Consider the following 24,700-nt stretch of genomic DNA (forward strand, 5'->3'; position numbering starts at 1 on the left):
ACCCAGGTCCAGGAAGCAAACCAGCCTTGTCCACTGCTGCCACCTGGAGGAGTCAAGGAACATTGCCCTCTATGGTCTTCCTCACCCTGCAGTTTTACCCCTTTCCTTCTGGGTCTTGGGAACGTGGAACCCTCACCCACCCATTTAGGGTCCCAGAGTCATGAACCTCAAGCATAAACAGGCATGTGGCCCTCACAACGTCTCCCCCAGCGCCCAGATCAAGAGCTTAGTTCATCTACTCATTTCTGCATTCAATGCCTTTGCTTTGCTAGCAACTCCTCACCATGGGCAAGTTCTGGAGTTACTAAGCAAGCCTCCTTTTACTGCCTCAAGTTGCCGGCAGTCATAGCAACACACTCCCCACCCCTCATCCCCAGCACTGCCCTGCGATGGCTTGGCATGCATCCTGAGCATCCCCAGCACCCCCACAAGAGCAATGCCCTGGTGCGGGTCACCAGCTCACCCCTGACAGCTGTGCCCTGAGTCTGCTCCTCCCAGAATGCCCTGCACTGCCTGCTGCTGCTCTTCTCCCCCTCAGTGTGCTCCTCAGCTGTCTTCTTCTCCCTCACTGTATTTTCCTCAGTTTCTTTCCAACCTATTCTTCCGTGTGTTCCCTCCACCCCCATCTCTTCCTTTGGGTCCACATTCCCAGCCTCGGCATCACATTGGATGCATTCCCAAAACAGGCATATTGTCACTTTTGGTCCTCAGCATGAAGATGAAGCAACAGAATGGGGAAGTATTCAAGACTGTACTTCTAGAACCAGGCTGCCTGGGTTTGAATCCTGGCTCCTGTGTCTCTTCACTCTGTGTATATAGCAGGTTATCCATGCCTTGAGTTCAAGATCTGTTCAGTGGTGATGAGAATAATAGGATCTTCTTCATAGGAGTGGGAGGATTCAATGAGGTTGTGTATGTTCAGTGCCTAGAGCAATGCCCACGCTTAGTAAATGCTCAATAAGAGAATCTTCATTCTTGGAGAAGAGATTCTTCATCTCACACGGGCCTACTGAACCAAAGTGCCTCGCTTGCTTCTGATGGACTCATATCCTGGTGCCATCTGCTGGCCTTGGTGGGCTCCTGTCAGGTCCCAGTTCCCAGCACCAGGGCAGCACTGCCAGGCTTCTCAGGCACAGCCCTCCCTCCATCAGTGACTTTCAGACATCAGCACCCTGCCTGTTCTCTGATCCCACTGTAGGTACAAAACAATGTTCACACGCCTAAAAGCCCTGAAGGTGGAGATTGAGCACTTGCAGCTGCTCATGGACAAGGCCAAGGTGAAGCTGCAGAAAGAGTTTGAAGCCTGGTGGGCAGAGGAGGCCACTAACCTGCAGGTATGGTCTGGGGAGCATCAGGGCAGCTGGGGGGGCTGTCACGCAGCTGGAGACAGAGTTTCGACACTCAGGCCCATGAGGCCCACCCCGGCTCATGAAGCGGTGCTGACTTGAGTGATAGGAATGCAGACACTCAATGGGGCCGGTGTCTCAAATAACCACCTAACCCAGGAGAAGGTGAGGCACAGATAATGAAGCTCCAGTGGACCTGTCACCATCACTTTGTCTAAAATATTCCAGTGATAACATGTGGACAGTCACTCTTTCTCCTAGTGCAGAGTCATATACTTATGTGTTAGTCACAGAAATTTTAGAAAATGCAAAAAGGGAAGTAAAAATCACTTTAGTTCCTCCACTTAAGGATAACCAATATTAGCATGTTGGTTTATATTATTTTATTTTTTTCTCTGTACATACATCTATATGCTTTCATGCAAATAGAATCGTATCATCGTCAAGTACCACCAGTGGTGTTTTGTTTAATTGTTTAGATGACTGTCGTTCGTGTTATTATTCTGTGATGTTATTCCTGGCTGTTCCAATTCTATTACATGAATATATTTTAATCAATTTAGCCAATCTGTTCTTGATATTGAGGTTGTTTCTAGTTTTTCACTCAAAACATATTTGTAGATAAAATTTTGCATATTTCCTAAAGAGATTCCTAGAACGTCTCTGTAATATTTTGAAGGCTAAAATAGCCTGCTAAGAAGCGTGAGGAAAAAATCCCAGTTTCAGCTATCCTCATGTAACTCCTCAGTTGTAGCACAGTGAAAGTGACAAAGTACACAGCATCATGTCACTTGTGGCTGCCAGAGCCCTGAGAGATCCCTCCCGGGCTGATCTCTTCATTTTAAGGATGATGAAACAGAGAAAAAGAAAAGATATTTACCCAAGGACGCATAGCCAAACAATAACCAGTACATCACCACCAAGCATGGTGCCACTACAATCCCAGTACTTGGGAGACTGCAGCAGGAGGATTGAGAGTTAGAGGCCAGCCTGGACTATATTGCAAGACCCTGTCTCCAAAAAATATAATAAGAATACATTATCAGCCAGGCCTGGTGGGTCACATCTGTAATCCCAGCTACTTAGAAGGTGGAAATCCAGAGGATCTATCTCCATTCAAAACCAACTGGGCAAAAAAGTTAGCAAGACTCTGTCTCAGCAGGGCACCAGTAGCTAACACCTGTAATCCTAGCTACTTGGGAGACTGAGATCAGGAGGATTGTGATTCAAGACCAGCTCCAGCAAATAGTCCAAGACACCCCTATCTCCAAAATAACCAGAGCAAAATGGACTGGAAGTGAGGCTTACGTGGTAGAGTGCCTGCTTTTCAAGTGTGAATCCCTGAGTTTAAACACCAGTACCACCAAAACTACAAAAAAGACCCCATCTCAACAAACAAATTCGGCATGGTGGTACAGACTGTAATGCCAGCTATGCAGGCAGCATAGGTAGGAGGACTGCAGTCTAAGGCTGGTCTGGGCACAAAGTGCAAGACCCTGTCTGAAAAATAACTAAAGCAACAGAAGGGGACCTTTTCGGGCATGGCTCAAGTGGTGCTGCACTGGCATAGGAAGTCCTGTGTTCAAGCCCCAGTGCCACCAAAAAGAGAAGTTCATCACCAAGTAACAATATGACATGACAATAGAGAAGAACATTTTGATAAAATTAAATACACCAGATAGCAAATTAGACTGAAATACAGTTTCCAAAATAGTTTAAAAACAAAGTTATGGTACAAAAATATGCATGCTACTTTATAAGTATATTAATTACTAAGATCTGAGTGTCTTACTATTGATAAATATCATCAGTACTTGCCATAACCCCAAAGGCATGATGAACATAGTGTTTCAAGATTTCTGCACCAACCATGATGATGTGAGAGAATGTGTGATTTCTATTGGTGATAAAGTCTCAAGCTCTGCTGACATCGCTGAGGCGTGCTCTCTACATTTATTAAGGTCAGGCAGAAGTTAGGGAAATGCAGATGTTGCCCCCCCCATGTCCATGGCACCCCTGGCTTCTTCTGTGGACTCCGGGCTCAGGGCCCCTGTTAGCAAGCTCATCAGGGAAGGAGGCCTCACTGCACTGGTGCTGGAGGGAGTTCAGCCTCTGAAGAGTAGATGGGGTCTGTCCAGTGGGACGCAGGAAGTGTCCAGACAAGGCTGACATATTCACATGGCTTATTACTTACCTAGACAGTGAAAGCCAGAGTAGTCAAGGGTTTCAGCTCTGTGTCCCCTGTCCCACAGGATGTCACTGAAGGACACAGATGATGGCACACCCTGTTGTAGGGCAGCCAATCCTATGCTCCAGTTAAGCAGTTTCACAGCCTACACTATAAACGTACTCAGAGTAGGCTAAGGCAGAAAGCCTCAGACCTCACTGGAACACAGACGGCTCTATGATGGCCTGCTAGGAAGATGGGAAGAGCCTTGTAGCCACTCACAAGCTTCCTGTGCTGTGCTCTGGGAATCACAGGGTCTCTGCCAAGACTTAGAACAGCTGTAATGTAAGCCCACTGGAGATGGGCAAGAATTCCAGGACACCATGGTGGAGCTCTACCCTCCATGAAGTGCCCAGTGACCCTGGTAGAGGATCCATGGGATGAAGAGAAGCAAAATCAGAAAGAATTTCTGGAGAATTGCCAGATGACATTTTCCACATTTTTTTCTAACTACAAAAAGTAATATATGCTTAATTGGGAAATCACAGAGAAGCTCAAAAGAGAAATCAAATACTCCCTATAACACTGCCATCTGAAGATAATATCCTGATGCTGACACTATGGTCTTAATTATGCTTCGGTTAATTTTTTGACATATACATTGTGTCTACCAATTTTTATAGCTGTTTTTTCCCCTTCATGAGTTAATTAGACCAAAGACTGGGGATGTAGCTCAGTGGTAGAGCGCTTGACTAGCACGGGTAAGGCCCTGGGTTCTATCTCCAGCACCTCCAAAAACCAAAAATGAATTACATCAAGAGCATCTTCTCATGAAACTCCTTGTTGGGCCAACAGGCAAATTCTCCAGCAGTGAACACACCAGGTCACATGAAGCCCTTTCCCCACTCATCTGAATCCCAGCAGGACCGGTCCCAGCTGCTCTCCAACAAAAGGTAAGGAAAGCTCCCTGCCTGTCTCCCTAACTTGTTCTTGCTGCTCTAAATGGCTCCTTATAGGCCATGTGATCTTGGAGGATGACTGGCTTTCCTGGTTAACTAGCTGTAGGTACTCAGGCCAGTAGCTTTCAAGCTTGCTCTGACAGCTGCAAACCACCTGCCAAGGGCCAAAAGACAAGGCTCTGCAGTGCCAGCCCTGGTCCTGCTCCCTGAGTAGGAAGGGGTTGGCAGGAGGGGAAAGAAGCCCAGCCTGGGGGGTGGGCAGATGGCTGGAGGAAATAGGGGATGTATGTGGTAGCCAGGGGGCAGTCAGCCTGCCGGGACACAGGGAGTAAACTGTCCTAGCGAATATTCAAGAGCGGTGTGGTCAGCCTCCCCTAACGCCTACAGCCCAGGACAGCAGCCTCCTATAATACCACCCAGCCCAAGATGGCCTAGAGCCCTAAATGATGGGATAACTTGACTTCTCAAACACCATATTTGAGGGTGCCACCCTCTCACCCCAGGTAGTAGAGCCAATGACACATCGTTCTGCTGTTCTCGTCCCCCAAACTCAGTACTGTCAGTCCAGAGGTCAGGGCAGTGTGAGTAGGGCATCCATCTCTGCCACCAAGGAGCCATCAACCCTTTGGGTTTGAAGTAACACCGAGCTTGCACATTGGAACTATGAAATGGAGCTTTAAAAAGAGAAGCCAGACAGAACCATGCTGTGGTGTGGGAGAGCGGCACTTCTGCCTTGCTCTCCCTGCCAAAATCTGTCACAGGAAAGACATCAGACAAATCCTAACAAAGGGACATCCTACAAAATAGCTGGCCAGTATTCCTCACACTGACAAGATCATCAAAAACAAGAAGTGTGAGAAGCTGTCATACCCAAGAGGAGCCAAAGGAGACATGACCACAAAATGCAATGTGGTGTCCACAGTGGAATCCTGGAACAGAAAGAGATATCAGGTAAAGACTTAAAAAGTGAGAAAGACCAGCAGATTTTAGTTAATAACAACACATCAATATTGGTTCACTAATTGTGACAAATGTACCACACTAGGTGAAGATGTACAATAGGGAAAATTAGGTCCAGAATACACTTGAAACGCCTGTACTGTCGGTGTAACTCTCTGGAAATCTAAAACTATTCTTCAAAAAAAAAGAAAGAAAGAAGAAAAAGCTGGGTGCTGTGGCTCACACCTATAATTCTAGCCTCTTGCAAGGCTGAGATCAGGAGGATCATAGTTTGAGGCCAGCCGGGGCACAAATGTTTGGGAGTCCACATCTCAACAGAAAAGACTGGTGTGGTGGTGTGCACCTGACATCCCAGCAATAGCGAAAAATGTAAAAGCAGAAGGATCTCAGTCCAGGCCATCCTGGGCAAGAAGGGAGACCATATCTCTAAAATAAGTAGAGCAAAAAGGGCTGGAGACATGACTCAAGTGGTAGAGCACCTGCCACACTAGTGCAAATCCCTGGGTTCAAACCCTAGTACCACCAAAAAAAGAAAAGCTTATCTAGCAAACAAAAAGGTCCCCATCTGAGGCCCCCAGTCCAGGATAGCATTTTCTAAACCTTCCCACATCCCCTGCAGCCCTCTGTGCCAGCACTTCAGCTTGTGGTCTAGTTTCAAGAAATGTCTCCTGTGTGCCCCTAAGCCTAAGGTCAACTCCTGGCATGGTGCATTTTCTCTAGCTAGCCGAGTGTTTTACAATGTAGTATAAATTTATGGAAGAAAAATTGATAAGTTGGACTTCTCTGAAATTTAAAATGCTGCTTTGCAAGAGACACTGTTAAGAGAATGAAAAATCACACACTAGGAGAAAATACTTGCAAAACACATATCTGATAAAGGACATGTATCCAAAATATACCAAGGACTCTTAAAACTCAAGGCTCAACAATCAGGAAATAAACAACCCAATTTTAAAATGAGCAAAAGATCTGAACAGCCACTTCACCAAAAATGACACAGAGATGGTAAATAAGTGTATGGTCAAGATGCTCTGTATTGGGCTCTTCAAGCAGTAAGAGTGCCTGCCTAGCAAGCATGAGGCCCTGAGTTCAAATCCCAGGGCTGGGCTGGGATGTAGCTCGGTGGTACAGCACTTACCTAGCATGCGTGAGGCCCTGGGTTCGATCCCTGCACCAAAAAAGAAAAGCCAAAAAAAAAAAACCTCTCCTCAAATCCCAGTGCTGACAAAAAATGATGCTATATATTGTATAGCACTAGAGACTTGCACATTAAAACAACAATGTATGAGAAAAGCTAAAATCCAAAACTGACAGCACCAAATGCTGGCGAGGATGTGGAGCAGCAGGAGCGCTCATTCATGGCTAGTGAGAACGCAGAATGGTTCAGCCACTTGGGAAGAAAATTAACATTCTTACAAAGACAAACATAGCTGTACCATACAATCCAGCAATCACACTCCCAAGCATTTATCCAAATGAGTTGAAAACTTGGGTCCACACAAAAACCTTCCCGTGATTCTTTACAGCAGCTTTATTAGTAATAGCTAAAAACTGGAAGCCACCAAAATGTCTTCCAAAAGGCGAATGGATAAAATGTGGTACATCCATACAGTGGAGTGTTATTTAGCGATAAAAAGAACAGCGCCATCAAGCCACGAGAAGACATAGAGAAACCTCAAATCACATTGCTTAGTGAAAGAAATGAGCCCAAAAAGGCTACATCCTATGATTACAACCCTGTGACATTCTGGAAAAGGTAAAGCTATGGATGTGGTAAAAAGACCGGCGATTTCCACAGACTTTGAGGACAGGGAAGCGTGAGTAGGAGGACACAGGGGATTTTTAGGGCAGTGAACCTGTACTGTATGACAGTATACTGAACGATACGTGACACCTTGTCCCCTCCGAACCCATAGATCTCTACAGCACAAAGACTGAACTCTGTGTAAGATAACGTGTTAATTCTCACTCACCACTTGTCACAAATTAACCACACTCATGCCAGAAGTTAGGAGGAGAGAGACTGTTGGGGCACTCTGTGCTGTCTGCTTACTTTTCTAGAAACCTAAAATTTCTCTTTTAAAAGTCTATTAATTTAAAAAATAAAAAGGCAGTTAAACTAGGCAGCTGTACTTGCTCCATAGCAGTACAGGCCTCTTGGCATTCACGTCTTACACCTGCCCACTCTCCGTTCCCTGCCACCTCTTGAGGCACTGCCTCTGTCCCCACACAGAGCCCTCTCTGCAACCCCAGGCCTCCACAAAGCACAGTGGACAAACCCAGACAAGGACAAAGCTTCCCCGCCATCACGTCGGCTCCACTCTGAGTCACATGAGGGCACGTTGTCCTCCAGTCAGAGACCCACTGTAGGCCTCCACAGAGCACAGACTCAATGATGGCTGTCCCATTCCCCCAGTCCCCCAGCCTCTCTTCTGATTTCTTGTGTGCCTCCCATGCTAGAAAGATTCCTCAACAATAGGAAGCCCCAGCTCCCATGGTTCTTGTGTGTTTCAAAGACAATGAAGCTGGGATGTCAGGGGTGTCAGGAGAGTCCAGTGTATACCTCACAAGAGCCAAGGCTATGAGGGTGAAGTAGACTAGAAATCTTAAACCTTGGCTTTCAAGAGTCCTCATAAGATCACTCACACGAGCTTTCCCCAAAATCCTGCTCCCAGAGCTCCACTCCAAATCCTTTTGATAGCTGCTGGGAGGCAGGTCCTTGGGAAGCTGACTCTCAGGTGGGCCCTGATCACTGTTCAGCCCCATCACCTGTGGTGCCATGGGCCTGGTGCTCTGATTGGGTTCTCTGACCCTTGGCAAAATAATTGAGTGTCCTGGACAGTTTTAAGACACCTCAACTGTGAGTGACAACCTTCCCCCAAATTCCTACACACATAGTAGTTTGAGTTCCAAGATTTGTGAGTGGAAGGTCACACTTACACAAGTGAGAGGAAAGGAATCCCTGCTGGAGAATGGAAAGGAAGAGGTCTAGGGCTCCACCTCTGACCAAGAAGCCACTTGCCCTTTGCTTTGGAAGGCTGACCAGAGAGCCCACCAAGCTCCAGCAGGGGAGGTAGAGAAGACCCTGTCCTGGGCATCATGACATCTCTCACATTCTCTGTGAACAGCCAACAGTGGAGGATTAGCTGTTGACGTTTCTAAATTCTCCAAGGACTCAACAATGGCTTTCTTCTCTGACCCTGATTAATATCCCCCACCATTTATGGAGGGAGGGCCCTTACAGGCCAGGTACCAAACAAAGTGTATCATTTTCCCCCTTTTGGTAGATGAGAAAACTCAGGCTCAGAGAGATTGGTAATTTGCTCCAGGCCACCCAGCTAGTAAGTGATGAGACCAGGATTTGCACCCAGGCCTGTCAGTCTTGTCACTGCCCCTCCTCCTCACATCGATCTGGTTTCACATCAATGACAGCCCTTTAGGGGCAAGTCATTTAGTACTGTAATTTTTAACACAAATGGGCTTCTTTTATCACCTTCCCAACACCAGCCGCTACTTCTTGGGCCCCCACACTTTAAATATATCCACATGGTCTGATTTTCTTAAGGGACCAGGATATTCAAAGCACCGTACTGTGTTTCCTGAGAAGGTCAGCCTTCTAAGAACTGGAAACCCAGAACTCCCTGCCACTCGCCTTCACCATTTCAGCTGAGAAAGCTTGAGTTTGACCCCCAACTTTAAATGAGGAAACTGAGGCCCAGAAAGGGGATGAGATGTTTTTAACCTCTGTTGTTAATTATATAGAGATACCAATTAAACCCAGACCCCCAAACCCCACATATGCTGGCTCTTGGTCCTTCCTCCCACCTCTCTCCAGTCCCCTGCCCTCCCTCCCTCCCTCCTTTCCCCTCTCTGTTCTTCTCCTTTGATCCCATCTTTCTCCCATCCCTCTCATCCACGATCTTGCTCTACCTACATTTATTACCACCTAATGTTGCTTTCTCCTTTTATCCCCATCCTGTGCATTTTTCCCCTCATCCTTCTTCACTGCTTTGTCCATTATGCTGCAGCCTTCGCCTCTCCTATGGAATGGTCTTAGAACCAGCCTCTGGGCAAGGCCTCCCCAATCTCCTTGGGACACCAACATCAGCCTGATGCTGCTCCCCCAGCTTCCGCTTTGCTGGAACCAGGGCCTGGCCTGGCCTTGGGCATTCCTAGACATTCCTTAAATATCCCAATTTCAGATGGTCCCTGGATGAGCTTGCCAAGAGGCCCTTAACCTTGAAGTTGAGAACCCTAGATTTCAAAGGTGTACACCAGACCATCCTTGGCTACCTCCAAGGAGACCCCTCGTTTAGACTTTCACACAGGTGTGCATATCGATTCCAGCTGTAGTTCTCCCCAGCAGGATGGCCTTGGGCCAGCCAGCCCCCACTTCATTATTCCCTCATCTCATCTGTAAGATGCACCAGCATCCGTCGGACACTATTGTTCCATGAGCAGATAAAGGTTCAATGCCACTTAAAAGCCCAGCTATTTATTTTCACCTGAGCTCTGGGTTGGCCACTCTGGCTACAGGCATTCCTGGCCCTGGAGCTGGTCCTCTGCAGACAGCCTGAAAGCCTGGTAACCAGATCCTGATGGCTGCTCACACGAAACACTCCAGAAGCCCAGGAGGCCCAATTATTGTTAATACTGCTCATTAATCCTTATTAAGAGGGAGATAATTCATTCTGATAGCTGATGTACTCCCTCTCCAGAAGGGATATCAACAGGAGAAATGAATTCAGTCCCAAAGGCTGGTGGGGCAAAGATAGAAGACAAAGCCACCGGTGGCCCACTTCTGAGGGTTGCAGAAACTGAGCTGTGGCATCCAGGGCTCACTCGGGAGCCACAAGCCTCCACATTGCAGCATCCTCCTGCATGAGTTGCCTGAGGCAACAGATGGGTGGGTGCTGGCCTCTGCAGGGGACGCTGATGTCCCTACCGGCTGTGGTGTGGTGATACCCTTCTTCCCTGCCCCGTCCATCTCTCCTCTTCTCCCTACTCCCAGCCCTCAACAGTTTGGCACCTGTGAACTCCCCCTGGCATATGAAGAAAGGCTCACTGGGAAACCAGGGAGTTAATAAGCTATTTGCGTGCCAATGAGTTTGTCTTGCAAATATGCTCTTGCTTCCGAACTGACCTTGACCTGCTGTAAATGAAACAACTGCAGGATGAAAAGCCCTTCTTCCTTTCTCTAAACCTGCACCAGCAACCGCTTAGAAGCCCTGACAACTGGCCCCAGTTCTCCAAAGACAAACGTGCAGAGCCTGTCACCTTGTGGCTACCTCTGGTACTACATCAGCCCGCGCCATCCTCAGCGCGGAGTCCTCCACTTCCCTGCAGGAGTCTCTAGGTTGCTAGGAAACTGAGCAGCTGTGGGAGGGGGGGGTGGCGGGAACTGTTCTCTGACTTCCCTTCCTTCTTGCTTGACCTACAGTCCTGAGTCTGACCCCACCACTGGATCCTTACAACACAACTTAGCGCAGGGAACTTGTCACGAGAGACACGTGGAACTAACTGGCATCCCACATCCTCCCCTCGCAAGAAGAACCCTTGGGTTCCCTGCAGCAGCCAGGAATCCAAGGCCAGGAACACATGTCAGGCAACCATGTTTAAGGGGCTCAAAGCACCTCTTGAGCTGTCGGAAGTGGCTCCTCACTCTGGTAACACAGAGCTGGTCAGTGGAGACCACCAGGGGCACAAAGTGTGGTCAGGGGGAAACTGGAGTGAGCCCCCTGGGAACGACAGCCTGGAGTCGGTTAATGAAGCACTGCCTGAAACCTCAGAGCAGGGATGGGCCCCAGGTCCATCCCTCCACACCTCAGTCTCCTCATCTATAAAAAGAGAATAATATGGGCTGGTGCAGTGGCTCAAGTGGTAAAGCGCCTGCCCAGCAAATGTGAGGCCCTGAGTTCAAGCCCTGGTACCACCAAAAAATAATAATAATTTTTTTTTAAATGGGACTAATGACATCCTCCTCTTACGACTGAGAGAATTAAATGGCATGATGTTTACCGAGTGCTTTCAAGGGGACTGGTTTGTAGACAGTGTCCATAAATGACAGTTGCAATCATTGTTTGTTGCTCATCTTTTACAATTAGCACATGTTTTGCTCCAACCATAAAAATTAGTGCATAAGTCACCCGAGACAGAGAGTTCTTGGCTCTCAGCTTAGTCTGTTCAGGCTGCCATAACAAAATACCAGACACTGGGTGACTTGTTCACTTATCAGCAAACATTTCTTCTTCACAGTTCTCAAGGCTGGAAAGTCCAAGATAAAGGTGCTGGCAGATTCCATGTCTGGTAAGGGCCCCAGTCTCCCTGCATCCTCCTACTTAACTAAGGAGTAAAGGAGCTTCCTGACGATCCTTCCGTAAGGTCCCTAGTCCCAGTCACTTGACTTTCTCCTCGAGACCTAGTCTTTCATTTATTTTCCTCCTCTTATAAACACGGATCCCATCCCCAAGACTTCATCTAAACTATCACACACACACTCTATTACTTCCTAGTAATGTTGCATTGCAACTTCAACATATGAATTTTGGAAGCACACACTTAGACATAAAGGCCCCGAAGCGGAAGCCCTGAATTTCTCCCCCTACAAACCTCCCCATCCCTTTGCTTTTGTCATTTTGTTTCTGCAGTGACGGGAATGCCAGGAAAATCCTGCCCTCACCTTGCCCCAGCCCTCACAGCCGGGAACAGAGCAGCATCGGTGCCCAGCCAGAAGGCAGGTCTGTGGTCCTCTCCTCTGTCTGATACCAGCGTCAGCCCCTACAGTGGGCAGAGTGGGCCTAAAAGTCTCCCACTGTTTTCCCTCATGACCTAAGGGGCCCCTTGTAGTAGGTGCACAGCTAGAACTCGAGACTGACCTTGGCCCTGGTGCCCTGGGGATCCTCCAGGGCCTCTCACACATTCTGACACTCTCCCAGGAAACTGGGGCCTTGTCCAGCAGAGTGAAGCCACATAAGGAAAAGTGCAGCCCCAGTGCAGTTCCAACAGAGCCCAGGGCCCCACTGCAGAATCAGACCTGGGGCCTCAAGGCTGGAACCGTGTGCTTGGGGGAGACAAAGTTGCTAAGGCCTCTTAGTGAGTGCTCTTTGTGCCTTCTGACTAGGACTTCTGCTTACCTCCCGCTCACCTGGCCAACCTCCTCTTCTGCCCAAGGCTGACTCCCACCAACACCCCATCCATCCCCTAAGCCCTGTACAACTTGCCATAGTGACTCTCACTGAACTGCAGCTAGGACGCCCACACCAAGAATGACTGTGTATAACAGCCCTCGTTATACGGTCCTCGCTGCCCTCTAAAGGTGTGCACACTGTCCCCTGCTGTGAGGAATGCTGACGTGAGGCTGGCAGACTGGCAACACCAGGGGAGAGGGAGTGCTCTGCTCTGAGTTCTCTTGGATGGAGAAAGAGGGAGAGGGGCATGCATCCTTCCCTTTACAGAGGAGTTCCTGGCAATCCCACACAAATGTCATTACTCACACAGCTCAAAGGAGGCTGGCTATCGTTCTGTTTTAAAGGGGGATGGGAGAATAGTCACCTCTGCCTAAACCATGGTGGGAGGTGCATATGTAATGGGGAGACACCCTCCCGGATGCCATCTCTAAGTTGGGTGCAAAAGGAGACATGGGTAAAATGAAGTCAGAATGGGTAAGTCTGATATGGGGGACAGGCAGTGAAAAAGATGGGCAAGCCACACTCAGCTTCAGTAAGGTATGGGGAGAGCAGTCCAGGGAGAAAACAGCTAGAGCAAAGGCCCTGAGGCTGGAAGGCCTTTGGTTTATTCAGGTGGCAGAAAAGCCGGTGTGGCCCCAGGACAGTGAACCAGGGTCAGAGCACAGGACCTGGTAGGTCATGAGACAGTTTGAATTTTATTCCCAGGCCTTCCTGGGTGAGAGGGTCACCAGAACTGGTAAAGCATTTCAGAAAGTGAGGGTTGAGTCCAGTCTTAAGGTGTAGTGAATTGTGACATGTGGTTATTCCCAGCATCTCCGAGAGGCCGGTATCAACCATCCCTCTCACCGGGGACAGACAGACAGATTCAGACATCCTGGCGTTCATCAAGGCCAGACAGAACATTCTGCAGAAGAAATGTAAGTGCGCCTCCCTGGGCAGTCCTCCAAGGCCTCCGTCCCCAGCTCTGTTTGCCAACACTTGGGGGAGGGGGTGTGAGGGGGAGGCTGGAGCAAGAAGCAGGATGAGAAGGAAAGAGGAAGCTTTCTGCGGGCTCCTGACGCCTCGGGACCGGCCTTCACAACTTTACGTGCCAGGCCTGTGCTTCCTCCTGGAGAAAGTGCCCTGGGTCAGGACCAGAAATAACAAGGCAGGCGCAAGTGGAGGGCAGCTGAGTGCTCACATCCCATTGGCAGAACTTGCTCTCGCTCTTCCAGGCCTTCAGCTCCTTTTGTTCTCTGTCCCCAAAGATAGCTCTCCTGCCCAGCCTTCTCCAAACAGGAAGGGGCTGAGTGATGGTTTGGTAATTTGTTAGCCAGAAATCTTATCCTAGTGGAGCGTGGTTCTTGCCAATGAGCCATGAATATAAGCAACACTTGAAAGCCCAGGCCTGAGGACACTGTGTCAGTGGCAGAGGAAATTCGTGTGGCAAGTCAGACAACAGGAAGAGAAGGAGAGGCTCTTCCTGGCCTCATCACTGGCCTGCCTCTCCCCTTTCCTTCTGGCAGCTGACCATCTCCCATACGCTATGGACAGGCCTCTTCTTCTGCCTTCCATCCCTAGACACCCACACGTACAAGGCCCAGGGCCCCTACTGCAGCCTTGTATCTAGTCCTTACCTCATCCCAAGAACCCAAAGGCTGCCAGCCAGGCTTAACATTGCCTTGGCATGTCAAAAGGTGCCCTCCTTGAGGGTATGGCTGTTATTTCATTTACATTACTATGATGGAATACCTGAGGTTGGGTAACAATAAAGAAAAGAAGTTTATTTGGCTCACAGTTCTAAAGGTTCGAGGGCATGGCACTGGTAAGGACCTCATGGCAAATGGGAACAGGAAGAAGCAATCACATGGTGAGAAAAGAAGCCAGATCTCTCTGATTCAAGGGTCAGTCTCACTCCTATAGCAACTCTCTCTCACAAGAACTAACTTGGAGCCAAGCACCAGCGATTCAAACATGTAATCCTAGCTACTCAGCAGGCAGAGATCAGTAGGATTGAGGTTCAAAGCCAGCCTGGGAAAATAGCTCGAGAGACCCTATCTCAAAAATCCCCAACAACAACAAAAAGCTGTCAGAGAGGCTCAAGTGGTAGAACACCTGCCTAGCAAGCATGAGGCCCTGAGTTCAAACCCCATTACTGCCAAAACAACAACCTAACTTGGGGTCCCAAGAGTGTTATCTTCTCTTCTGAGGACAACCTCAACTTGAGGACCTCCTGGTAAACCCCACCTCCCAACATCATCACAGTGAGAACCAAGTCTCCAACACATGAACCCTTGTGCATAAACTCGAACCCTATCCAAACCATAGCTAGATGAGATGAAAGGCTTGATTGTGTGGCTGACACCCTGCCCAGGTTTGGAGTTGCCTACACTCAGCTTTTCCACTACCTATCTGCAGATTAGACAGGAAGAGATTTGCACATGGACAGGGTCCTGCAACTGGAGAATGGCCTTGTGACTCTCACAGTAGCAATCAGGCACCCTCACCAGCACACCAGCCTGCCTCGTGTCCCCTCTTCACCATCAAGTCCAGCAACATCAGCACCACTGTCACATCTTTCCTGTAGCCTGAGATAGCCCAACACTGCCACCAACTTGCTGTGACATCCTGACCCCTGTCATTCTCAATTTGCTTGTCTAAAAAAAAAAGGAGATGAGCATGTAATCCAGCACTTGGGAGACTGGGACAGGAAGACCGTGAGTTCAATGTCAACCTGACCTACATAGTAAGACCCTGTCTCAAAAATAATATTTAAAGAAAATCAGATTTGGTGATCTCCAAATATAGGCCCAAGATATTCTAATGATACCTCAGACACTGAACAACAGCAAACAGCCAGTGAACATTATATTCACTGAGCAACTCCTATAAGCCAGGCACTGCTACAGCAGGGAACAAGACAGAGTCAAGTCCTCAAGAAACTGGCATTCTGGAGAGAGAAGGAGACAACAGTGAGCACATTGTCAAGTAAGGGGACGGTTGAAACAGCTAAGGTATGCAGTGTTGTAGGCAGTGCCTGGGAAGGCCATTTTTAGCTGGGTAAGTGAGAAGACCTCTTTGGAGAAGAGAGCCTTGAAGTGATGACTGAATGATGAGAATGGAACAGCCATGTAATGTTCTGAGTGCCCACAGTCCAAGGAGAAGAAGAAGAAAGTAAAATGCCCTGAAGGGGAAAGAGACCAAAGTGGTAGGAGGGAAGGGAGCAAGAGCAAAGAGGCCAGGTCACACTAGCCTGTGGTCAAGGGAAAAAGACCAGATTACATTCCAGAATAGCAGGAACCCACTGAAGAATTGTAACCATGGGCGTGACATGGTCTGGCCATAATATGTAATAGGGTCTGTACATGCCAAGAGTAGGCCAGCTACAACCCTACTATGAAGGTGAAGGCAAGGAATGGGAGTGGCCTGAACTTCCCAGTAGGCTGGATGTGAGATTCAGGAAGAGAGTTAGAGTCAAGGTATCTGCTGGGCTTTTGATTTGAGCAGCTAAGAGCATGGCAGCAGCATTTACTGAAATGAGAAAGGCTGGGAGGAGTGTGGCAGGGGGAAGGAGCTGTTAGAATGGAGAGTCCATTCGAAGTTTCAGTGCCCTTGACATCCAAGAGATGTTGAGTAGACAGCAGAGGATGACCAACTCTGTAGGCAGAGCTGGACTAGAAATGTGAGAACCATCCTGTCGGGTGCTGGGTACAGTGTCCTCTGAAGAGTGTAGCCAGAGTTATTCTAACTGCTGTGAAAGACCCCTTGGCAGCCAGCATTTAGAGGTAGAAAGTAAGTGAAGTATCAAGAAGGTGCAGCCAGGTGAGGACAGGGGCAGCAGGAGAGTGAGTGTGGCCTCAGGTGGGTCTTTAGGAAAACATGTTCCAAAGAGAGAAGGATTTGTAGAGCCCACACTCCTGAGTTGAGTGGGGAAAGTCAAGACATTGAGCACTGGCCATTTGCATATCGTGGGCATGGAATGGCACCATTTTTGGAAGGGCTAGATGTGGTGAGGAAAGAACAAGGGAGGAGCTCAGGTGGCCTGCAGAGAAGGCTCCCAGGGAAGTCCCTGCGGGTGGAGCAGAGAGGTGGGGCCAGAAGTGAAGGAAAGTAGGAGGCCAGGAGGAGGGGCTTGTCTAACTGGGGACTTTGAAGTCTGGTTTATAGACTGAAAGGAATGATCCAGTTAGAAGACAGAATTGATGACATGAGGGACCAGGGCACTAGAATTTCAGGAGAAACTTCCTCAAGATTGTGAGGGTCAGTGGTGTCCAGGATATTAGTGAGGGAATGGACTGGGCCTTAGGACGCCCTCCCCTCTAACAAATTGTGGACATCAACTGTCACTCCTCCCCTCTAGAAACCTACAGTAAGCGTTATTTTTAGATTATGTTCACTCCACTTTTGTATACCTAGGAGTTCATCACTCCTAGGTATACAAAAGTGGAAGAGGCACAAACCCAGGTCTGTGTCAAAATGGCCTCTTCCTGCTAACACTGTCCCTGACAGGACAGACAGCTTCACTGAAACAGGGGCACTTTTATTAAAACATGTAGAGCAGCCAGGCACCAGTGGCTCATGCCTATAATTCTAGCTACTTGGGAGGCTGAGAGGCCAGCCTGGACAGCTTCAAAATAACCAGAGCAAGATGGACTGGGGGTGTGGCTCAAGAGGTAGAACACCTGCTTTGCAAACATGATGCCCTGAGTTCGAACCCCAGCCCCACCAAATATGTGTGTGTGTGTGTGTGTGTGTGTGTGTGTGTGTGTATAAGGTTTTTTCATATACATTATTTCTTGTGATGCTCTCAATAGTCCCATAAAATACAAGAAGCCAAGATCACAATTCCCCTTGTGGTAGATGAGGAAACTGAGGCTTACTGCAGTTAAAGAACTTGCCCTATGTGGCACAGCTAAGGAATGGGAAAGCCAGGATGCCCAAGATTTTCTGCTGTCCTCATTGGGTCTTGCTGTCTTGAAAACTACAGCCACCAAGATATGCTGGCTCTGCTGCTGGGAGTTTGCCTCTTGGCCTCAGGAAAAAGGACCAAAACAGAGAGGAGGGAAGAGCCATGACCTCCACCTGCCCTGTAGCTGAGAGCTTTGTTCTCCAAACGTGTTCATAGGCTGGAAGTAATTCATCAAAACGCATAGAAGTTCCAAGATCCAATTTTTATTCTCAAAGGAAAAAACATCCTAGTTTATTTGGTGACCATGGGCTGCAAAGGAAGTCACAGAGAGGGTGATGAGCAGTTCCTTTCCCCCAGATTGGGGCCAAAGAATCCAGCAAGTGTGACCTCTCCAGACACACAGCAGGTGGCCGGGCCCACCACAAAACACTTTGCACGCAGGCCACTTATCAGGCCACCCTGTTGGCAAACACGCAGCCTGGGCCAGGCACCATCCCAGCCAAAGCAAACACTTTCCTCCCTGCCCTGGGCCCTCCCTCTGCTCTTAATTTAGCGTGCAGGCTGTCAGGGCTCTTTGGGAGTGCTCATTACCAGGAATTTGTGACTACCGGCCGGGAGCAGAGCCCAGAGAGGGTGATTTAACACACGCCTCACTGCTCTTAGACTTCACCAAGGGCCAGGATGAATCGACCTGATTTAGGACTTGGGGAAACGCCTTGGAACGTTTAAATCCCTGCCAGGGGCGCATGCGGACAGGTATATATCCCCCACAAGGGGCGTTAGTCATCCATGGAGTCAAACCTGTCACTTCCCACTGCCAAGGATGGTTTTTACATCTGAGGAAATGAGGTTAACCCCCTCTTAGAGGCTCTTTTTTTAATTGCCTTTAACCCCTGAGTTTGAAAGTATTTCCATCCAGAAAGGAACTTGGGAGTGACGTCCTAATCACGAGGTCCTCCAAGGTCCCTCAGGAAACCTCCTGCTCCTGTCCTGTTCAGGAGCCCTACTTATGGGGAGGGAGAAAGAACAAAAAGTGGTGGCCTTGGACAGGCTACCACTGTGAGACTCTTTCCCTGTATCTGTTGTGCAGACCCCATGCTCACCTGGTCCATGGGCCTCTCAAGAGATAAAATTCGTGAAAGTCTCTCATAAAGTGCCAAACACCAGCCCAATGCAAACTGAGCTCTGTCACTTAACTAGGGCACAGAGTGAACACACTTGGAAATGTCACTTTGAATGATGTGCTGAGGTCTGCAAGTGTGAGGAGCTGTGTCCTGGAATATGTCATGCTCAACCCTGCTTTGTAGTGTTATCCTCACCAACTTCTCCCCCATCATTGCAAGTGTCTGTGCCGGTCAGGGAATCTGCTGGGTGGGAGCTAGCTCAGACTCCCTGTTCCTTTCCACCAGTAGTGTTCAGAGCCCAGAGCACTTGTCATCAATGCAAAGGAAACATCAGACCTCACACCTGCTCAGCAGCCACATACCCAGTGGTCCCCATTTCTGGAGAAATGAGAGCAGTGGGGTTCAGCTTTGACTGTGCACCAGTATCACCTGGGACACCCCAGAGACCCCAACTCAAAGGCTGTGGGATGGACAGAGTATCAGGATTTCCACAGGAGTTTCTGTTGTGCAGGAGAGCTGAGAACCACAAGTCCAGAGTGACTGAGCACATCAACTTCATGAGCTTTGGCGTGCCTGGTCTTCTTCCTTCTTGTCCAGGGATTTGATTAGGACAGGTGAAAATATCTTAAAAAGAAGGTCATCTCTGTTGGATGCCACAGTGAGGCCAGCCTCAGTCCTTACACACAGCTGAGGGACCGAGGGCTCCTGGGCTTGAGTGTTTTCAACTTCACATACACACACACACACTCCCTCCCATGTATGGTGGGCCTTGAGAATCACCAGCTCTTCCTCAACAGCATCAAGTAGACTGAGCCCACTCTCTTCACCCACTGCCTGACCCGAGGCCATGCCTAGCTGGGTGCAGCTGCCTCCTCACCCATCCCCTGACCAGCCTCATCCCTCAGTCTTCCGCCCACTGCAATATTTTACAACATTCTGTTCATTTCTTCACACAAGGATCTTAGAAATTCCCTTTTGCAGTTATTATAATAGGCAAACGTTAAGCAGATTGTGTGTCACCAATTCTCATACTTCGTTAAAATGCAGAGTTTTGGTGGAGCCCAAGGCTCCAAATCTCTCAGCGAGATCCCACTAGCTAATGCTGGTGGCCCACGGGCCACTCTCTGAGAAGCAAAGAGCTATGTAGGCTGCCTTGCCTTTCCCAGGTATCCATCTGCTCTAGAGATTCGGAAATGAAGAACATGAGCCCCAGAGAATGGGGTGGTTTACCAGAGATAGCATGGGTTGAGAACTGTCCTGGCCAGAACTCAAGGCCCCTGCTTCTCAATCCAGAGAACCTTTGTCCATGCCAACCCACCAGAGGTGACACAATGGGGGAGAAAGCAAAGAGAGAATCTCTCAGAGGATTAAGTAGGAACATCAGTGAAAACTGTGAGTTGGAAAATGAGTGTAGGTCCTGCTCAGAGAGAGGAAACTTTTGCAATGGGCAAAGGAGGCATCTCCCGTGAGAGCATAGGGAGTGAATGCACTCTGAGGCAGGAAGGACACAGGTATAGGGGATATGGCCAGCAGCGTCCTCTCTACCCCGTTCAGTCCTGGGAAAAGTCAGTGCTAACCATGAGCATCCTATCTCCTTCCAGGTCTGGGAGGCAACTGACAGCATCCAGCCAGGCACTGCTGCAAAAAGGAAGTGCAATGAAGGCACCGCCCCTCACTTCCAGCTTCAGAAGTGACCAATGGGCTGCTGGGAGCAGCTGGTGAACCTGATTTCAATGAAGGAGAGTTGTGTTTCCTTAGGGATGTGTCCTGGACGCCACCAGAGAGGCTAGGCAGTGCTGATGGTGACATCCTTCCTGGGATTGCTCAAACTGCTGGCAGGGCTGGACAATGCCAGGGACATGGGGGCAGGAGGAGGGCTTCAGTTCACTGTGGTAGTGATATTTCACGTAGAGAATGATAAAGCTTTGAGATTATGAAGTAGCACCATCGTGATGTAGTAGCAGGGGGGCACTCATAGTGGTGCAAGGTAGGGGGATAATAATCAGTTACTTTAGCTATTTATCAGCCTACCACCCTGGCCTACCCCTGGTGCAGAAGCCCAGGAGTGGCCATGGCAGGCCAGGCAAGGCTTCAGAGCCTCAGGCAAGGCAGTGGTATGCATGGACACTCCATCACTCTCATGGCCTGGATGACCTGTGGGAAGCGTCTGACCCTGTCTCCAGGGAGCCATCCAGCCTTCAGTCTAAGGACTCCGCAGCATCAAAAAGCAGTGGACAGCTCCCAGGAGCTCTGCAGAGAGCTTGAGATGGGGCAGCCTGGGCACCTGGGCCTCCCGACCTCCATAAGGTCACTTGGGGTTCTGCAGAATTTGAGTCAAAGCTCCCTTCCCCACAGGGAAAACATAGCTGCCTGGGGTCTTGTCCTAGTAACCCTCCCAGCACTCTAGGCAATGACTCAGCAACACAGATCAGATGGGTAGAACCAGCGCTGGAGGGGATCCTAGCCTAGCTGAAGTTGGGGAAGGAAGGAAGGGGAGGAACAGCACCTAGAAATGAGGCCAACTGAGTAAAAATGCCTTCCCATGTTCCTGGAGTCTAGGTGTCATAAATACAAGGCCTCATGACCTTGGAAGGAGAGGCAGATAGATATAGTATTATTGGCTTTTGAGGGGGTGGTCCTCCTTTACTTACTTTTTTTTTTGTGGGGTTGGGAATTGAACACAGGGCCTTAAGCATGACAAGCAGGAGCTCTACCACTGAGCTACTTCCTCAGCAGGTTTTTCCTACATTTTTAGGCCTGGGAAATGGATCTCCCAGGAGAAGACAAAAGCATGTGTCTGAAAGCTAGGCAGGCCCTCAGAGCTCCTATAACACATACCCTGGTTTCATATGATCAGGAACCTGGGGCAAATGGCGACTTGGCTTCCCTTACACAGCTACTTAGTGGCCAGTGTCCCCTCTCAGGTGAGCAGTTGCTGGCACCCCACCTAGAAGAACCCCCTGGTCACTGTCTGTCCCATCACCATGTTACTTTCTTCCTTGCCACCTGACATGTTGTGTATATTTTCTTGCTTTATTTCAGCAGTCTGCCCCCCATTTACTAAAAGCTCAATGACAACAGCAGCCTGTTGTCTTTCTGCTTGCTGTGTCACCAGCACAGTCAGTGCTCAATAAATAGTTCCCCAATTCATGAGTGGTAGAGTCAGAAGCTAGACCTGCTTCTCAGGCTGGTGTTATTCCCTCAACTGCCCTCTCACTCAGTGACTGAGTCTCACTGGGGCAGGGGCCGCTCCTGGTCCTCACTGTCCTATAGCACATAGTAAGTCTTCAGTAAAGTCTTATAGACTTTAGTTTTTAGACTTTATTTGTTTATAGACTTTATTTATTTATAGACTTTATTTTTTATTTTATTTATTTACTTTTAGACTTTATTTATTTATAGACTTTGTTGAGCTTTAAGCTCAACAAAGACCAAACAGAGCTCTTACAACCTGATTCTAGAAGGCTCCCAAAAGCCCATGACACATATGAGCAGGAGTCCTGAAGATGGTGTGGGATTTCCGAGCCCCCTGTGACCCTGCACCAGTGTTCCTGGCACACCTTGGTGTCCTCAGTCCTCTCAAGCTGCCTAGGGTCTATTGACTTTACATCTCCCACTGAGATGTTATCTCCTGAATCCAAAGGCCTTATTGACAGAGATGTGTGGTGCAGCCCCACACAGGGTGTGAACCAGCCTCCTAGAGCAGTCACTAGGGCAGGACAGGAAATGGAGAGGAGAGAGAACAGGAAGACAGAATTGACTCACTGGGGTCCCGCGAGTGAGTCTTGTGGGTCACAAGCACAGTGTGTGCAGCAACAGGTAAGGAGCCTCCTACCCAAATGTTTCTCCCAGTGAAACTGAGCCTTTGATTTGGGCACCTATTTGACCACAGTGTACCTTCCCCAAGCCCCCTGGCCCCTGAATATGGGAGGAGTTGGGGATGCTTTGAAAGGAGTCCCCAGAAAGCTCAACTCAACAAACTTTAAATTTGGGCCTCCCCAGTGATTGGTTTTGACCAATGGGATATTGCATGAATTGTGACACAGTCAAGGCTGGAAAAGTGTACACACATTCCTTTTTTGCTCCAGCAATGTCTTGGGGTGGACATGGGTAGCTGGTGCCCCTTCAGCCCAGAACCTGGAGCACACAGAGCAAATGTGAGCTGTCCCCAGATGGGAACTGGGCTTCCCAGCCAAATGCCGTCAACTCAACCACAGCCAATCCAAAGACATACTGTCATAAGAATAAATGTTTCTTGTCACAAACCACTGAGATTCAGGGTGGTTTGTTGCACAGCATTAGTTGTAACAATAACTGATACAGAACTTAAAACCCAGACACAGTATACAACTAGATCCACAACTTCTCAGTCTAAAGTGCCTTCCTGCTGCCTATTGAAAGGCACTTTACAGTTGGTTGTTTATGAAAAAGTGGGTCTGCCACTTATAGTACCATGAAGAAGCAAATGGTACCTGATTTACTCTCCTGCTTCCAATGACTAAAAACCGAACCACACCCTCCCCCACACACACACACACAAATGGTTTTTAGACACTGGATAAGAGGCAGCACGGGACATTGACTCTCAAGAGAATGGTTCACAAATGAAGTGAGGCCTATGACTGCTCCAATGTACTGTCTCCAGAACATTTTCAGGCCAAGAGCAAGAAGGGAAATGGGGAATCTTGTGGGCTCCCTGAGTTGAGGACATGGAACTGAGGCAGGGGGAGTCAGGTGGTTTAAATTTGTGAGGCAGAGTACTCAGAAAAGAGTGAAAATATGCTCTGAAGATCTTCAGAATTAAGTTATTCTGCTAACTACAGATCAATATACACATGTGAGGAAATTACCCAAGGTAGGGGGGCATAGAGGAGGGAGTGGCACCATCAAAAAGGAACAGGTGGAGTAATTTCCAGAGATAGCACAGGGCTGGGAATAGTTCATGTTCCCAAAAGCCAGAGTGAAGAACACCCTCACAAAAGGTCATTAAACAGAGACATGATGCGTGTTCAGGGGCTGCCAGGGCTTTACTTCTCAGTAGTGGAGACAGGTTGCTGTGACTATGTGTTGGAACCTGAATATGTGCATAAAATGTGGGAGGTGGAAGTAGTGTTCCCTTTAATATAACTGCCTCATTGTAGGAAAAGTGGCCTCCGGTTGTGGCCCTGGGTGAATCACTGTAGGCACAGAAGGAGACAGCAGCCCTCTCTAAGACTAACTGCTTTATTTCAGTTTCCATGGCCCAGTGCTGGCCAGAAGGACTGAACCAGTTTTACATACACCGAGGGAAACTCAGAGCAAAGAGCAGGCAGCACACTGGTTCAGTTCGCCTCCCTCTCCATTGCCTCAACTCCTTGTCTCAAGAAAGCAGCCTTCCCCAGGCCAATCCTATTACTTCTTGGCCCCAAGTTTTGTCATCTTTTCTCTACAATAGCTTTTGGGTGTGTCTTTTCCATCACTGTCCTTAGACTAAGGCAAGCAGGTCCCCTGCCCTTGGTACTACCTACACCTAAGGGGAAACTGCTCTTTGAAGTGCTTGGTTGGAAAGTTTCTCTTTCTAGTGCCAAGACCAGCCAAAGTCAACAGTGTCACCCATGGGGACTACCCCTAGCTCAGGACAGGCCCTACATGAGCTTCAGTTCCCTTTCCTCTGTTCAGGGAGCATTCCAGTACATGTGTGAGGTCAACCAGATGTCTACTAAAGGACTTGTGCCTATGTAGCTGTCCTGGGACCTTTTGGTCAGTCCCTGTTCCAGGAGAGCAGCCTAAGGAACAGGCTCTGACTAGTGTGGCATTTCTTTCAGGACACTACCTAAGATTGGGCCCTGGATTGGTGCTGACCTGCTGATTTGAGTGATTCTTGCAGTCTTCCCCACAGGACAAAGAATCTTCATGTGATTAGTTAATAGATAAATCTGCTAGTTCCTCTTCTCTACCATTATTCTAAATCCACACAAATAAATCACTACCTTCACATGGGCTCATGAATTTGGTACTACATTTTTTTATCAAATTATTTATATAGGCAGGGGCCCAAAATGTATTTGCCAAACATGAAAGTAGAAGGAG

General features: G+C 48.6%; 1 protein-coding gene across 3 annotated transcripts in view; it reads left to right on the plus strand.

The window, feature by feature from the left end:
• Positions 1 to 23,830, plus strand: part of Kif6 (kinesin family member 6) — a 359,724-nt gene extending 335,894 nt beyond the window's left edge. Inside the window, exons 18-23 of one of the 3 annotated variants that reach the window (XM_074082264.1) lie at positions 1,199 to 1,334; positions 4,369 to 4,466; positions 11,688 to 11,738; positions 12,080 to 12,169; positions 13,430 to 13,536; positions 20,233 to 23,743. In XM_074082264.1, the coding sequence (XP_073938365.1) occupies positions 1,199 to 1,334; positions 4,369 to 4,466; positions 11,688 to 11,738; positions 12,080 to 12,169; positions 13,430 to 13,536; positions 20,233 to 20,249 (499 nt within the window). In that variant the 3' untranslated portion in view covers positions 20,250 to 23,743. Of the gene's footprint in view, positions 1 to 1,198; positions 1,335 to 4,368; positions 4,467 to 11,687; positions 11,739 to 12,079; positions 12,170 to 13,429; positions 13,537 to 20,232 lie in introns of all 3 variants that reach the window. The other 2 variants (XM_074082263.1, XM_074082265.1) reach the window with 2 other exon arrangements.
• Positions 23,831 to 24,700: the final 870 nt, after the last annotated feature.

This window comes from Castor canadensis, chromosome 8 (assembly GCF_047511655.1).
Source record: "Castor canadensis chromosome 8, mCasCan1.hap1v2, whole genome shotgun sequence".
NCBI classification, from domain to species: domain Eukaryota; kingdom Metazoa; phylum Chordata; class Mammalia; order Rodentia; family Castoridae; genus Castor; species Castor canadensis.